General features: G+C 62.4%; 1 protein-coding gene across 1 annotated transcript in view; it reads right to left on the bottom strand.

Moving 5' to 3' along the window:
• Nucleotides 1-5,403: 5,403 nt before the first annotated feature.
• The window catches only part of MARF1 (meiosis regulator and mRNA stability factor 1), a 33,784-nt gene continuing 22,270 nt past the window's right edge, over nt 5,404-16,917 (bottom strand). Inside the window, exons 16-27 of the mRNA XM_056122262.1 lie at nt 16,492-16,667; nt 15,979-16,199; nt 15,174-15,316; nt 14,659-14,792; nt 13,274-13,476; nt 12,244-12,471; nt 11,538-11,768; nt 10,768-10,980; nt 9,769-9,829; nt 9,592-9,699; nt 8,274-8,444; nt 5,404-6,719 (exon numbers count right to left, since the gene is read on the bottom strand). Of these exons, the coding sequence (XP_055978237.1) occupies nt 6,511-6,719; nt 8,274-8,444; nt 9,592-9,699; nt 9,769-9,829; nt 10,768-10,980; nt 11,538-11,768; nt 12,244-12,471; nt 13,274-13,476; nt 14,659-14,792; nt 15,174-15,316; nt 15,979-16,199; nt 16,492-16,667 (2,098 nt within the window). The 3' untranslated portion in view covers nt 5,404-6,510. The remainder of the gene's footprint in view (nt 6,720-8,273; nt 8,445-9,591; nt 9,700-9,768; nt 9,830-10,767; nt 10,981-11,537; nt 11,769-12,243; nt 12,472-13,273; nt 13,477-14,658; nt 14,793-15,173; nt 15,317-15,978; nt 16,200-16,491; nt 16,668-16,917) is intronic.

Genomic DNA, 16,917 nt, shown 5'->3' with positions numbered 1-16,917 from the left:
TCACCAGGAGTGATCCCTGAGTGCAGATCCAGGAGCAAGTCCGGAGCACCACAAGGCGTGCCCACCCCGCTAAAAAAAGGTAAGGTACGTGGCTATCATGTAGGAAACCCAGAACCACATACACTTACACGTGCACACATATGCATCCACACAGGCAGCACAATGCACAGATGCACACATGATACGAAGCATGCACACACACGCACATGTGCGCGCACACGCACACATGCACACACGCACACACTCGTCTACCGAGGGCTGGTTGGGTCTGCTGCTCATCACTCATCCCACAGGGCCGTCGGCCTCGTGCCGCCCTGGCCCTGCCGTGTGGTCTGAGACCCACTTGACTTGCTCCACTCACTGGGAGATCCTCCCCTGCCCGGGGCCAGGAGGCCCTTTTCCCTGTCCTCAGGGCCTGGGCGCCAGCGTCCTCTCTTCCCCGTCTGCCCTTGGACACCACCAGCATCCGAGTTGCCCTCGCCCTTCCTCCTTCGGTCCGGCCTCACGTCTCCAAGTCTTTCCGGGCACCGTCAGGGCCCCGGGTCCCAAAGCAGGAATCGGTGAGCACTGCGGGTGGCTCCGCCCTGGCCCTCCACCTGCTTTTGTCAAGCGACCTCCACAGCCCCCTGAGCTGCTGCTTCTGTGCACGGACTCCCTTCTGGAAACAGACCTCAGGCCGACGGATCCGGAGCTCTTCTCTGAGCTGTAGGGAACGCCGGGCCCCTGGCTCAGTTTGTCACGGCTCCTCTGCACTTTTCACCCCAGGAGTCACTCTGCAGGGCTGTGCTCTGTCACCCTAGAACTCGGTTTCGTGTCACCCAGTCGTGCTCAGGGCTTACTCCTGGCGGGGCTTGGGAGAGGCTACCGGGTGCTGGGGCTCGCACCCAGGTAAGGCGAGTGCCCTCCGCGCTCGCCCCAGGCTTGTTCCTGCTGCCTCTCTTCCTCCACACTCGCCTCTTAAATTTCTGGGCCCTCTGACCCCACACCTCACACCCACGACGGAGTCTGGCCATCGCCTTTGCATGGGCAACTGCCAGAGCTCATGGTTTGTTTTTACTCGTTGTGGGGGCCACACCTGGTGATGCTCAGGGAACCATGGGGGGGGTCACACCGGAGCCATGCCCCGGCCATGGCTGGCTGGTATTTGGAGTAGTGACGTCCCCACAAGTTCTGCCCTCTTTCCCACGACTCCCACAGTCTTCGGGGCGATAAGCTCTCAAAGGTGCCCACCGATCCGACCCCTTCTGACTCTCCCTATTCCCTCCCCCTGCTTCTTCGAATCCGTCCAGGGTTGGGGCCGCAGAGGCTTCTTGAGTCTGTTGGCTTTTCCCGTCCTGCTCTCTGCTGGCCCTTCCGCATTGCCAGCCCCGCCCCGCTTCCCGCCAGCATCTCCTTCTCCTTCCCTTTCCGCTCTGACGCCGGGGGGACCCCCATGCCGCGCAAACGCAACCAGCGTCTTGCCTCCTTCTTGGAAACGCTCCTGCACCTTCCCACCTCCCTGGCTGTGACTTCCGGGGTCGCAGGGCTGCTTCCGAACGCCTCACACCCCCGAGCTCCATGCAGGGCGGCCCTCCGCGTGCCCAGCTTTTCCCGTGCCACCCATTGAGAAAAGAGGGGGAGGAGCTGGAGCGACAGCACAGCTCACGAGGACGAGGGGAGCGTGAAGGGCCAGGGAAGGATCGGGAGCACCCAGGTCGGCCCGGCTGACTCTCACCCACTGCCCTCTGACACTGTGCTTAAGCCCCCAGCAGAAGCAACGAAGGATCTCAGAGGGTCTTCGGACAGCAGATTAAAAATGAGCCAAAGAGGCTGGAGCGATAGCACAGCGGGGAGGGCGTTTGCCTTGGATGTGGCCGACCCGGGTTCAATCCCCAGCATCCCGTAGGGTCCCCCAGCACCGCTAGGAGTGATTCCTGAGTGCAGAGCCAGGAGGAAGTCCCGAGCATCGCCGAGTGTGGCCCCAAAAGCCAACAAAATAAAAACACTATGCGGAGCACCTGAGAAGGAGGGAGCACAGTGTGGTCTGGTGGAGGAGAACCCCGCAATATCCCTCCTGACCCCGAGCATGAGAACTTCCTGCGGGATTTTAAGGACCCGTCTGGCATGGACACTGGCACTTCTGGGTCCAGGGAGCACCCTGTCACTCTCTGCTCCATGCCTCGGGGAGCAATCATCAGCCCCCTGTGGCGGGTCAGGAAACTGAGGCCCAGAGAGAGCATGAGATGGGCCAAAGGTCACACAGGTTGGCACGGGAGGGACAGGGCTGGGTCTGAGAGCAGCTGTGTGTCAGGCGCTGGGCATTGGCTTCTCTGCCTTCATCACTGAGCTCCGATGTACCTGGGGTGGCTCACCGTCTCACGCACCGCGCAGAGAAACCTGGTCACTTCTTTAGTGGCCGAACAGCACTGCACTGGTGGGTGCTCCCAGCCCTGCTGGTCTGCAGGAAAGTCATTCTCACTCACCCAATGCCACCCGTCACCCCTTTGATGCCTGACGCAACCCCCAACAAGACAGCTTGGGGATGTCAGGGGCTGAGCACCCCAGAGTGGGCGGGGGGCAACATTGTGCTCCATCGGTCCGCAGCCTTGGCCAGCACTTTGCAGCCCCCCCATTACCAGCCAGGGGAGAAAGGGGCTCCTTCCTGCTGGCTCTGCTCCCAAGGCGGCCAGCTCCGCCGTCTCTCCCAGGCAGGCCTCGACCCCCTTTCCTCCACGAAGCCATTTGAAGCCGCCTCTTGGGCCACCTCCCTGTCCCCCCATGCAGGAGCAGCCCGGACCCTGCCCCATGAGGCTGTGTTGAGGGGGGGTCCTGCGCTTTGCCTCAGAGACGGTGTGACCGGCTCCCAACATGCAGACACAGGGGGGCCCTCAGGGCTTCAGGCGTGAGCGGAAGCAGCAGGAAGCTGTGAGAAACCGGGGGAGAAGAATCCCACGCCGGGCGCTCCTTGTGTCTTAGGGGGCGGTCAGTGTGGCCAGCCCCAGCCTACTGGACAGCCCCAGCCTGCTTCCCCCAGCCTCTTCAAATTTCACCTGTTGACAGGAAAACAGTCCATGTTAACACTGTTGTAACCACAACTCAGTGAAACCCCGTGATCCCGGGGTTGGGGCGAGGCAGCAGAACGACCATTCGGAGGTTTGGGCGTGCTCCAGGTGAGGAACAGCGGCCCTGCCTGGTGCTGGGACCTCGTGAGGGGCTTGGGGGCAACCCTTCTGGAACAAACATCAGCTTCTATTTTGGAAAAAGAAAGCAACAGGGTGACCCGGACAGACCACAGACCACCCAGACAGCACCCATCTCTGCTTTGCAGGACGTGCGCGGCCCACCCCCCGAGGCACCCAGGGTTCCTGCGGGTGTGCAGCCTGGAGACTATGCTGCAAAGCTCCAAGATCTTTTCCACAGCAAGCTGCGAAAACAAGTGCACTTGAGAGAGAAGCAAGTTCCCCAAGGCTGCGTCTCTGGCCTTCCAGGCCCTCGCAGGGGGTGCAGGGATAGGGCTCCGAGGGCGGGGGTCAGGGGGGATTCCTTGTGGGAAGGAGCTCCTGAGTACTGCCTGGGGTGGCCCTGACCAAACTTTCTTCCAAGGAAGTGGGGGGGGGGGGGAGGGTGATGGGGTGATGGTGGTTCCAGCTGGGCAGAAAGACTGGCCGGGCCCTTCCCAAGGGCTGATCCAGACAGCTGCCCTGGGGCCTAGGAGCTGGGCAGTTAACAGCTGTGCCCCCACACTGCCCCCTGCTGGGGGCCATCCCAGGGCACTGCCTCTTCCTGCCCTTCCTGGTCCCCTGAGCCCTCATCATAGTATGTGGAGGTGGTCACTGAATGTCACAGGCAGTGTGTGACTGTCAGGAGCGGGTGAGTGGGAGGCCAGCCTGGCAGTGCCCACGCTGAGGCAGCTGAAGTGCATTCCCAGGGAAGGCGTGTGGACAGCTTTTGCTCGTGTCTATGTAGGGGGCGCGGGGAGCGCTACCCAACCTCCCACCCCAGACTGCAAACCAGGACCAGGCCTCTCTAATCTGCCGGCTTTCCCCCTTGCAGAGCTGATGCAGGGGTGAGCAGATGGGGGACCGTGGCGGGTGGAGACCCAACGTGACCCCGTTAGGATCCCCTGCTCCAAGCAGAACCAACAGAAGCGCTCGCTCCGTAGACACAGACACAGGTTAGATGCTTGCTTGTAAAGTTTATTTCACAACTGTTTGGTCCCAACACACAAAACAGCACTTGAACCACAAAGAAAGTGTTCAGACAAAGGAGACAGCTCAGAGAAACAGCTCACACCCAGCCCGTCCAAAACCAACAGTGCAAATGGAAAGGGGGTTGGACGGTAACGCTTTGTTGTTCTTTTTTGTTTTTCTCCCCCCGCCCCCAACGGGTTAAGTCGAATCCGGTACATCTTTTCACTCGGAAATAATTTCATTGTCTTAATTCTCATACATCATTTTGTCGCATCATTTAATTCAGCCTCTGGATAAAAAAATACACAGCCATCGGCCTTGGCCAAGCCGAGTATGTTCTGCACACAGCAGGCGGGCACTGCATCCTTCCAGCTGTGCTCAGAGCATGTGGGTGGGCGGGTGAGCAGGTACACAAGAGCGCACATGCCTGGGGCCGACTGGCAGTAATGCTGAGCCCGGCTTGACCCCAGGCAGGAGCCTCTGTGTGCGTGGCCCGAACAGCTGCCCTTGCCCAGCTCCCAGTGACTTGTGCGGGTGCCCTGGACGTCTTTCAAGCTCCCAGCGCTGGAGATGTGAGCAAAACCAAGTCCCAGTGCGCACCCAGCGGGTCGCCGCTGCTCTCCCCCCACCGGCGGCCGAGAGCTGCTCAAACCAGAGCACGCCCTGGCATGCTCGTGTCTGGGAGGAGGCCCCTGTGGCCTCCCAGCTCACTTCCTTCCGTGCAGACTGGGGTTCGCCGTGTGCTGGGGCACAGGGAGATCACTGGCTTCGTTTAAAATTTTTGGGGGGAACCAAAAGAAATCTGATGTGTGAAAAATCTAAGGTCCCCTTGTTTTCACGGCATTTTCTCAAAATGCTGACTCTGTGGAGTCAGAGCCCATTTCCCAGCTTCCTAGAAATGACAACATGCAAACACTTCCCCAAGAGAAACCATCTGAGGAGCCGCCTGCCCGCAAGTTCTTCCTGCTCTGCATCCGGCAGCCCCTCTGCCTGGCAGATACAAGCCATTGTAAATGCCAGGCTCCTCTGGGGAAGGGGGTGGGGGCGGGGGCTGACACGGCTGCCTCGGCCGGCTCACGGCGAAGGGCCTTGCACACAGCAGTGTCCCCTCAGAGGTCGGCTTTCCCCAAACGCCAACGTCGGACACCCCGAAACATCCCAGCACGCCGCCCTCCAGGAGCGAGAGGTAACGGAGCAAAAACAGATGCTGTTAAAAAAAGACACTGAGCGCGCGCTCTCTCTCTCAGCTTCCCACTGATGCCCAAAACCAGCTTCGGTGACGAAGCAAGGTTAAGCTGATCACCCATGGCCCACCCGGGTCTCGACAGACCCTGGGCCTCTTCCCCGGCAGCTCTGACCCGTGCTTTATGCACCTGGTGCATAGGGAACCCTCAGATTCGCTTCCCCACTCGGCCTCGCCCTGCGCCGGCAGGAGTGTTGAAACTCAGAGACGCCGGCGCGTGGCGCCAGGGCCGCCTTCCGCCCCTCAACCTGGCGCAAATCCATCGGGAGCCAAACTTTGCAGAGGGGAAGCTTTCACACATCCTCGACTTCCTAGAAAGCTCCAGAATGGAACCCCAAAGTGGAAAACAGCTTTAAAACGGCATGGGGGTGGGAGATGTTTACGAAGCCGTGACGGTCCACAGCGGACCTGGTTGGATTTAAAACAAAGCAGCCGCACAGGCACATGTCTAAGTCACAGGGCAGCAGGGATCTCGGCCCCAAGCGCGCACTATCACCCTGCCGTCCCCTGGGCCCTGGTGCGTGAAGGTGCGGGCCACCGGCCCTGCTGCGAGGGCAGACACGGCCCGCACGCATGCTGCCAGGCGCAGCAGCGGGCCAAGGGCAAAGGCCCAGGGGCTGGGCCGTGCCGGGGGCGGGAAGCCAGAGCTTCCTGCCGGCACAGAACCACCGCATTCTCCTTACAGAACACCATTTTGATTTTTAGATTGTTGTTTTTGGTGGTTGTTTTTTGGGGGGCCACACTGGGTGGTACTCAGAGGCCACCTGAGTTCTTAATGATGAAAGAGTTGGGTCAACTTTCTGAAGGATTCTTTCAAACAAACACTAGAAGTTCGTGGGATTTTTTTTCCCTTCTCCCCTTCAAATAACTGGGGGGCAGAGGACTCGTGGGTGAAAACAAACAAAAGAAAACAAAACCCCAACCCCGCGGCTCGAGGCTGTGTTGGAGGCAGGAGGAACGGTATTTCGGAACAGGCCGAGAAACAAGCGCGAGGTTGGAGGTTGGGGGGCGGGGGTCTGGGTTAAAGGCCGTTAGGAACCCACGTGTGTGCGGAATCAGACAGCGTTGCCCTGTGCTGGTCTCCGTCCCTGGCGACACTCAGAGCTTGGTGACGGGGGCGAAGGTGAAGTTGGCCGCCAGCCTCACGCGGTTGCGGGGCTTCCTGGCGGGGCTCTGGGCGGGCCCCCTGCTGCAGGGTGGCGCAGCCGGCTCCGAGACGCTGGGGGGGCCGCCAGCGGGAGGCGGGTCCTCATCCTTGGTGGGCGCTGGCATCCCGCTGGGCTTGTCCTCATTCAAAACCGTCGTCCCTGTGAACGCAGAGGAAGCAAACGCGTGAGGGCCGGGCCGGCACACGCACCTCATCGGCGGGTACTTCAGTCAGCTTTTCTTTTTGGGTGGGAGGGGAGCGGGCCCATCCCCGGCAGACCCCAGGGCTCAACTCCTGGCTGTGTGCTCGGGGCACCCTAAGGGATGCTGCGTGCAAGGCAGCCCTACAAAACCGTTTCTTCAAGCAGCCCCCGCAGTTCCCTGGGCGGCCGAGACGCGCCCCCAGCCTGTCTCAGCTGCGGCAGAGCAAGAGGTTCCTCTCGGGCTGCCACTTGGCTCTCTCTGCCAGAGGCCACGAGACCTGACAGCCAGGAGGGAAGTGCCCAGGGCCTTGGCACAGCCAGGGGAGAACGGCAGCATCTGACCTCGCGCCAGCTCGACGCTGAGCCCTCAGCTGTTCCTTTTCGGGAGCTTCCCCCAGAGCCATGCATGTCCCAGGTCCCCGGCGGTAGGGTAATGACGGCTGACACGGGAGCATGGTGGTCACGAGCCCACAGCAGCCCGCCCCGTCCGCTCCTGTCCCCGGCCAGCCAGAACCTGGGGCACAGAAGTGCCGAGGAATCGGCCGCATGCAGGGGCCTCTGGTGGCAGGGCCCCTTTCAGACCCCCGACAGGCTCTCCCACTTTTTGTCTGGGCTGGCAGAGCCAAACTCTGCTCACGCTGTGGTGCCGAGTACCCAGTGAGCATGGGAACGGCTCCTGCAGTGGACGCCGTCCGCTCGGGCCGGAAGCTCCAATGCTGGCAGCCGGGGGTGGGTGGGATGGGCAGGCAGGGGCCCCAGGCTGAGGCTGTGCCCAGGGGCTGTGTGGGGGCCAGGACAGATGCCCACCCGCAGCCCCCATCCTCGGAAACCTCTGGGGCCACCTCAGGACCAGCCCAGGTGGCAGGGCCCCTGCAGGATCCCACAGCGTAGCCCCCACAGCCCCACAGGCCCACCCCGCTCCCTGCTGGAGGGTCCCCAGCCACCTCAGGAGGTCACCCTGACTGCACAACTCACACTGTGGCCTTCCTCGGCCTCCGGGTTGTAGATACACCACGGTGCACCCTACACACACACACAGACAGATGTGAACACACACACACACACACCTCCAGAGACAGACACACACACCTCCCCCCCAGAGACAGACACACACACACATACCCAGACTCAGACAGACACACCCCCAGAGACAGACAGACAGACAGACACACACACACACACACACAAACACATATCATGGTGCATCCTACTGATACACACACAAGAATGCACACAGAGACTGACAGGCACACACATAGAGCACGACACTCCCTACTGACAGACACACAAAGATACACAGAGTCAAAAAGACACACACACACACTGGCGCACCCTACTGACACACACACAGAAACAAACACATGTACAGAGCACAGTGCCCCCTAGTGACACAAAGGCACACAGCACGGTGAAACACACACACACACACACACACACACACACACACACACACACACACTCACACTCTCTCTCTCTCTCTCTCTCTCTCTCTCTCTCTCTCTCTCTCCTTACCAGCGGGCTCCTGAGTGTGGTCCTCAAACTGGATGAGGTCGGCGGGCTGCAGGATGACAGGGTCGGGTCTCAGCTGGGGGGACGGCAGGCTCGAGGGGACGGGGGCGCACAGGAGGTCCACCGGGGAGTCGTCAGTGAGGCGGAGCAGCTGGTGGTCGGGGAGCGGGTGCTCTGCGGAAAAGGCAGTGAGTGCTAAGTGCCCGCTGGCCGTCAGGGCAGGGCCCGAGCAAGGGCAGGGAGGGACCGCGCCCTCATGGCTGCCCAGGAGCAAGGGGTCCGTTCGCGCAAAGCACCGAGGCACCGGCTCTCAACGTGTGCTGTGAAACGGGGCCACTGCCAGCTCCCAAGTCGCGAGAAGGGCCGGGGGCACGGGGAAGGGGGGCACAGGCTGGAGTCAAGTCGGGGGCCCTGCCCGGCCGCCCACATGCACAGATGGCGAGCGCGGCGTGGAGAGCCCCGGCTGGCGGCTTCCTAACTCCCACCCTGGCAGCCCTTTCCCGCGATGGGGCGAGTGTCTGCCCCCCAAAGGGCCACCGTCTCCTGCTGCCTTCTGGGGGAACGCGGAACTGCTCCAGAGGGTCCCAGGTTTGTCTGCATTGCCCACGCAGGGCCCCAGGCTGAGTCTCTGACCATCCCATGACACCCAGTCCCTGCCGGGCCGGAGCACCCACACCTCGCTGCCGCGTGCCTCCCGTCCTCCCAAGGCACCCGGGGACCCCTGATGTGGGTGCAGACACGGCCTGCGGAGGTTTCTGGGCAGTGCCTGTGCTTTGTTTCAGGCCACACCCGCCGTGCTCAGGAATCGCTCCTTTCAGGGCTCGGGGGAACCTCTGGGATGCCGGGGATCGAATCCAGGCGGGCTGTGCACAAGGCCAGCATCCTCCCCGCTGCGCTGTCGCTGTGGCCCCCCGAAGCAGCTGGCATCTGAGAAACACTAAAGCGCCGCTTGCTACCAGACCCTCCCCCGGACACTGCGGTCAGGCCTCTGGCTCCGCCCCGTCCTGGCTTTGCCGAATCCGTCTGAGCTGGGGTTGGGGCGTCGGCGAACAGGAGCCCCTAAGCGAGGACCCTCTTGGATGGCCTCACCCCTGCTCTGTGCCGCCCCCTTCGTGTCCCTTCCAGTGGGCGCGCCCCGTCCCCTCCTGCCCGGAGTATCAGCAGCTTTCTTCCCTGACTCTCCCCTTCACGAGGGCCAGCACACAGCAGCACTGGGCATCGCGGGGGCCGTGGGGGCACTGAGGCGCATCTGGGCCCGCACCCCGCCCGCCTGCCTGCTGTGCCGAGGGTGCCCCTTCGCCCCGTCCCTCTGGCCCCTCACCGTGGCTCTCCACCACCGGCTGGAACTCGGGCCCCTCCAGGATCCGCTGCGTCTCGGCGGGCCGGCTTTCGCGGTCGGCGGGGGAGGGACCCAGGGAGCTCACGCGACCTGGAGGAGGCGGCACTCGTCAGGGGGGAGAGGGCGGGGGCGGGGGCTGAAGGCGCAGGGGCGGCCTACCTTTCATGTCGTTCTTCAACACCACGATCCTCTTGTGACCATGTCCCTTGATCCAGACCACCTGCGCCAAGACACCCCCGGGTAGGCAGAGGCAAGCCGGCTGTGGGCGGGGGGCCAGCCCCGACGCGCAGGGAGCAAGGGCCCCGCGTGCCCACCTCACACAACCACAGCGCCGACACCAAGGGTACCCAGGAACTGTTCTGCCTGCCCCCCCTTTGGGAGTGCGGGCAGCCCGCGAGGGGCAGGGAGGGCGCGGGGTCCCCAGTCCCCGGTATGCATGCAGTGGGCCTTGGGCACTGCCGGGTGTGGCCCTGGAGGGCTCGAGGCAGTGCTGGGGGGCCCAGCAGCACCCCAACCCTCACCGGGGCCCCCAGGCCTCCTGACCGCCACGTGGGGACCGCCGCCAAGAAGCCAATACACACACAACACATTCCCCAGCCAGGGGCTTTGGGCGCCAAGTCAGGTGGTGCAGGGGCTCCTCCCAGTCTGTCCGCTCCTGGTGGTACTTGGGGGGACCAGGCGGGACTGGGGATTGCACCCAGGCCTCCCTCAAGCAAACCTGGGCTCCCTCCTGACCCGGATATTCAAAAAAAAAAGGGGGGGTAGCGGGGGACATTGGGGGTCACACTCGACAGTGCTCAGAGATCAGTCCTGGAGGAACCTGAGAGACTGTAGTGATGCCGGGGTGAACCCAGGGTCAGCCACATGCAAGGCCAGCACCCAACCCCTGTGCTCTCTCTAGGCCGCTGGAAATGTCCTTTTCGGCTTTAACTGTCCCCAAACTCTGGCTGGCTGGCACAGTGGGCAGTGGGCACAGGAGGGCCGGGGCAGGGCCGGCTCTGGGACCCCTGGGGTTCCGGGTGTGAGGCCACGGCTGGGCTGATGAGCAGCAGTGGAGCCCTGGCCTTCGGGTACTGAGGCTCCTGAGGCCCCCGAGGGCGGTGGGTGCCAGGGTGGCCTGGGCCACAGGAGCAGAAGGAGCCCCCGCCCCCTTCCCACCTGCGGGATGGCGCCCAGGAGCTCCTCCACGCTGCTGTGGCCGTAGGCCTGCGGGAGCAGCGTCTTCCCCGCGTACTTGGCGTAGGCCACGGGGAACTCGTGCAAGAACAGCTGCTGGTAGTGGTACGTCTGCAGCAGGGCACGCACGTTCTTGGCGAACACGTACAGGCTCGTGAGGCGCACACACTCCTCGGCCCTGTCGTTCGTGAACACCTGGCCCGAGGGGAGACACAGCCTTAGTCGCTTCCAGAACGCCCGGCAGGACCCGGAGGATGAACCTGAACGTCACGGGGAGAACGGGCAGGAAGCAGGGTGGACGCTCCCTCTTAAGGCCCTGATTTCGACGCGGCATCAGCGCCGTCTGCCCGCACAGGGGGCACAGACCCAGGGGAAGGACAAACGCGGGAGGGTGGGGGCAGAAGGGGGCGAGAGGGGCAGGCCGCAAATCTCCACGCGGCCCCAGGGCCACTGCCCGCCCACTGACAAGGCCCAGCGACGGCTCTATGGGCTGAACAGCCAAGCAGCAACAGACACAGCAGTGCGGAACCCCTCTCGGTGGCCGAGGAAACCGAGCACTTGCCCGGGAGCCCAAGGGCTTGGCCCCGCACGGAGAGGCCTCCCAACCCAAGTGACAGACCGCCTGGAACTAGCGCCCGCCCGTCTGCAGCTAATTAAGAGCCTTCAGGGAAAGCCGCACCGGGCACGCTGGGAACGCCCGCGCTGGCTCGCGGTGCGCGTGGGAGAGGCCGTCTTGGGGGGCGCTGACCCACCTCCACCAGGTAGGGCAGGCTCCGTAGCAGCTCGGCCAGCGTGAGGAAGCCGTACTCGCAGGGGTTGAGGGGGGCGCCGTGGGCGGCCTCGTACTGGGCGCGCAACTCCCCCACAGAGGGCGTGGCCTCGCCCTCCCAGGACATCAGCAGGACCAGCAGCTGCGCCGTGAGGGCGCGCAGAGACTTGCGGCTGATGAGCTGGATCTGCCTGCCGGACTCCATGTCAGCGACCTGCGGGGCGAGGGAGGCAGGTCCAACTCTGAGGTCGGGGTGGCAGGGGTGGGAGGGGGCCCGAGACTCAGGTGGAGAGTGGGGGGCGGTGCTGGGGGCATGGGCGCAGGGAACTATCCTCAGGGCGTATCGCCAATCAGGGACCCTTGATGGAAATACCCTCCCCCCTTTTTTTGGCTTTTTGGGTCACACCCAGCTGGCTCTGCTCGGGGGACCATATGGGATGGTGGGAATCGAACCTGGGCTGGTCACAGGCAAGGCAAATGCCCTAACCACTGTGCTATCGCTCCAGCCCCAGCACTGATGAAAATGGGAGGGGGAGAAAACCCCCCCAGCTTTCCCCCACGCCAGCCGCGTCACCTCTCCCGTCCCCAGCTCAGCGTCCCCTTTGTCTTGGGGACTGAGGTGGGGGAGGGTGCAGCCAGGGCGAGGGTTTGCTGGACGCCTCTCGGGACACCAGACCGACCCTGTTCACCTTGACCACATGGCGCAGCTTCTGCGTCAGGGCTGAAACGGAGCTGACGTCGTAGTCCTGGAGGCGGAACGTGTACCCGAAGGCCTTGGCGTACTCCGGGAGCAGGTCGCTCATCATGAGGCAGTTGTCCTTCTGGGAGCGAAGGAGTCTGACGAACTGGGCAGCGAGAGCTTTGAAGCGCTCCGCCTCCGTCAGCGTGAGGACCTTCTCCTCGCCACACTCCAGCACCTGGAGACACACGAGGAGGGGCAGGCGGTGGGGCCGGCCGGGCTGATCGGGCAGCAGGGGAAGTGGACGACCAGCAGCGGGGACAGGGTCCAGTTCCCCAGAGGGAGGGTCCTGGGGCTGAAAACGGGCCTCGGTGCTGAGCACAAGGGGTCAGGGGTCAGTCTCCAGAACCACCCCCAGCCCCGTGAGAGAGTTCTGCAAACTGGGTGCGTGCCAATGTGAGTGTGACCCAAACGAGCGGAACACACTTGAAAATGACGAGGGAGGGAGGCAGAGAGAGAGGGCAGGGGGACAGTGCTTGTCTTGCACCCGGCCAACCTCTGTTCCCCGCAGCCCACCAGGGATAAGCAGGTATGTGTCCTTTACACAGTAATTTTTTTCCGGTCACACCCGGCACCCGGCAGTGCACAGGGGACCCTAGGGGATGCTGGGAATCGAGCCCGGGTCGGCGGCGTGCAAGACAAAAGCCCTACCCGCTGTGATATCACTCCAGCACTACACAGTATTTTAAAGATCTAAGTCTGCAGGGATCAAAATAGTGCTGCTAATCAAGTCAGTGACAGACATCTTATTTTTCCCTGGCAAAAGGAAAATAAAACTACGATCCGTACCTAAAAACATTATCAGGCCAACAACACAGCTTGTCTGATCAGGCTAGTCCCGATTTTAACTCTTTCATAATTTTCTGTTTTCTCGAAACCAGGCCTGCCTGAAACGATCGGTTCCTGAAGCGAGGCCCGCACCCCTCTCAGGTAACGCCCTCGGCCCCTGGACGATTCAGACACTGAGTCCCTCCTCTTACTTGTAGAACATCAGGGATGGCTTCAAAGAGTTCTAGGAGCTTGGTGAACCCGTAGTAGGCGAGCTTGCACTGGCGACCGAAGTGGTGGTGGTAGGAGGGAATGAACTTGTTGAAGGGCATCCGGAAGTGCGGCTGGTGCCGGAGCAGGTCCACCACGTCCTTGGAGAACTGCCGCGTCCTCTCAATCTCATCCTGAGTCCGCTCTGGAGAGAAGCAGGAAAGCCGCCAGGCTCCTCCAGCTGCCCCGGCTCCTGGCTCCCGCACTGGCTGTGCCTGCTCCTGCGCCCGGCTTAGGGGAGACCCTCTGTGCCGCCCTGACACACACGACCGGAGACACCCACACACGCACGCGATCCCTCTCAGCAGCCGCAGACCCCCTGGCCCCTGAGCTTCAAATGCCATGACGGAATGGCGCGCGCGCGCACACACACACACACACACACACACACACACACGCATGCACGCGCACTCACAGTTTATAACTCCCCTGGCCCCCGTCAGGCTTCCCCAGCCTCGTGCCCCGTGCGACACCCAGAACTTTACAGGCTGTACTTGAAACACACTCTAGAAACCAAGCCTTGAACCCACACTTTTGGACATTCAACGGCTTCTTTTTGTGTTCATTCCTTTGATCTCCAGTCAAAACTGCTACCAGTAGTCTCAGGCCTCAGACTCTGGTGATGACAGGGGTTCCTCCTGGCTCTGTGCTCATGAATTACCCCTGGCAGTGCTTGGGGGACCCAATGGGTGCTGGGAATCGAACCTGGGTCAGACGCGTGCAAGGCAAACACCCTCCCCACTGTGCCATGGCTCCAGCCCTGGGCCTCAAACTTTCACCCCACAGAACAGCAAAAGCCGCACTTTGGCTGTTTCTGTGGATTTCGATCTCAGAAAGGGAAGAAGGCAGACAAACACCGTCCTGGCTATGGGAGCCTGAGTACTCGGCCCCCGCGCTGGGCAGGAGTGGGGCTGCAGAGCAGGCGAACAGGGCAGCAAACTCCTTTGGCTCTCCCTGGCCCGCCTCCCAGCACCACTGACACGTGGAGGTGGAGGAGCCCCCTTGTCCACTGCATTTCCTCTCCCGCTCCAGGGTGCGAGGTAAAGGGGCTCAGAGGTGAGAAGGGGGGCAAGCACGAGTCCGAGAGCTGACCCTGGACAGATGACCCCGTCCCAGCAGGGCTGAAAGCAACAGAAGGATGGACAGGCCACGCCTTCTCCCCGGCGGAGGACAGGTGCAGAGAGCCACAGCACCAGCCAGCCAGCTTTCACACACAGGCCTGCGGGATGTGTGCGCCCACCACGGAGCGCAGGGAGGTGACCCGCCCCCAAGCCACAGGAGTCACGGACTGGAACCATTTCCTCCTGGCCAGCGGAAGCCAACATACCCCTTTTGGGGATGCAGATCACCGTCTCACTGTCCTGCTGAGACAAGCAGATGGTGGTGTCCGGGATCTCCGAGATGATGTCTGTCAGCTCACACACCCCGTACTCGGTGACGTCCCAGTCCTTGGAGAAACACCTAGACGGTAACCACGCAAACGGGTCAGGAACGGGACATGCCGCTTTTCCGAGAACACTGGGCGGAAGAGTTAAATGATGACCCAAACTGGGGTGGGGGAACGGGGGAAACCAGCAGAGAGAAAAATGTTGCTTTACTTAAAAAAAAAAGTATATATGGGGCTGGAGAGACAGTAATAGTGGTTAAGATGTTTGCTTTGGACACAGCTGGCTGGGGTTCGATCCCCAGCACCTCACAGGGCTCTCTGGGCCTGCCAGGAGTGGCCCGAGTGCAGAGCCAGGAGTAAGGCCTGAGCACAGCCAGGTGTGCCTCCACCACCACCACCACCAAAAAACTGGTACCTTAATTTATAGACTGCTTGGTGATTGGTCAGCAACTCACCAGTGGTAAGCCTGCGAGAACTCTCTCACAACGACCTGCTTGCTGGCTTGGGACTTGAGCAGTTTGAGCAGGTCCTGCGTGAAGCGCTTCACCTGGGCCCTGTGTGTCAGCGTCAGCAGGCGCTTGGAGCCCATCCCCAGGATCTGAAAGCAAAGGCCCCCGGGAGCCCACACAGCCCTGAGTGCCGGCAGCTGCACTCGGGACGCGGGGACGAGGGCCCAACGGACAGCCTCACGGCCGAGCTGTGCTCCAGGCAGTGGAGCGCGTGCTCCCGTGTGTCCCACGCCTCAGCCCCAGCCCCACGTGGCCCGCTGTCAGCCTGCACCCCTTTCTGCTACGACGGTGAAATGAAACGCCCAGGCTGCCAGTCTCGGGAACTCCCTCTGTCTCTATCCGCTTACAGGCCGGGGCCGCCTCCCCACCCAGTGGGAGCAAACGGGTCGCCGCGTGGGGACCAGCCCTCAGCTTGACTGCTAGGAAGGCAGGCCCAGCTGGAACAGGCAGGAACGTCTGGGAGGGTCGCGGGTCTCCGGAGGGCGGGAGAAGGAGCAGGCTGACGCTGCGTGTGTGGGCACGTGTGCACATGCATGTTTACGGGGGCATTTGCCTGTATTTGCACATACGTGTGCATACATGCACTCATGTACGTGTGCCAACGTGCCTGCGCGTTTTGTGTGTGCACATGTCTGTGCGTGATGTGTGCACACATGCTGCGCTTTGCACTGGCTTCTCTGGAACGTGGCCACCAGCCGCCACGCGTCTCGAGGACTGGCCCTTTAGGACCAGAGCCCAGCCTGCTCCCTACCTGCAGCACGTGCGGCACCGCCTCAAGTAACTCGATGAGCTTGGAGTAGCCATAGTCGGACACCCGGCACTGCTTGGCGAAGTGGTGATGGTAGGAGGGGATGAAGCTGCCGATGGGTGTGAGGCAGGAGGGCTGGCTCTTCAGCAGGTCGATCACCTCCCTGCTGAACTGGATCAGCTGGGGGTTCCCCACGGGGCTCTTGGACCGCAGGAGCCACGGGTCTGGACGCACGGGGAACAGACGACAGTGTTCCTCAGGCAGCGCCGAGACAGGGCACCAAGCTCGCAGCCCTTGCCTGGGCGCCTCCGAGACCAGGACAGCAACGAGGCCTCCCAGTGGGTGGACGCCACCACCACAGGACTGCGGGGCGGACATTGGCCGCGCGCAGCTGACCTGGGTCTGACCCCAGCACCTCCCTTGGTCCCGAGCACAGAGCAGGAGTCAGCCGAGAGCACCGCCGGGTGTGGCGGCTGTTCTGACAGAGCCTCCCGCGCCTGCCGCACCTGCCCCTACCTGAGTTGGGGGGTGGGGGCTTGTTGTGCGCCCACTTCACCACTTTGACGCCGTTCTGGGCGGTGGCGACGTTCACCCCTGGAACACAGGTGATGGAGTGCTCCAAAGGAACGCCCCCTTGGTTCTCCTGCACCACGTCCAGTTCGCCAAACTCTGCGGCGTAACAATCGGGAAAGCTGGTCAGGGGAGAAAAAAAGGCGAGTCAAATCCCGGGGAAGCTGAGCGCCGGCCACCCCCGGAACCTTCCTTTCCGAGGCCCAGGAACGGGTCAGGGCTAGCAGGGTCTGGGCACAGAGAACGCAGGTGCCAGGGAGGCCAGGGCCACCGCCCGGCACAGTGGGAAGGGGAGAGTGTCCACAGAAGGGGTGGAAAGGCCCCTCCGGCTGGAGAGAGGACAGAGGTTGAACCCTTGTCCACACACGCCTG

Source organism: Sorex fumeus, unplaced genomic scaffold (assembly GCF_029834395.1).
Source record: "Sorex fumeus unplaced genomic scaffold, SorFum_2.1 ptg000045l, whole genome shotgun sequence".
Classification (NCBI taxonomy): Eukaryota; Metazoa; Chordata; class Mammalia; order Eulipotyphla; family Soricidae; genus Sorex; species Sorex fumeus.
The sequence above is the reverse complement of the archived record's forward strand: the minus strand, read 5'-3'. Positions and strand labels throughout refer to the sequence as shown.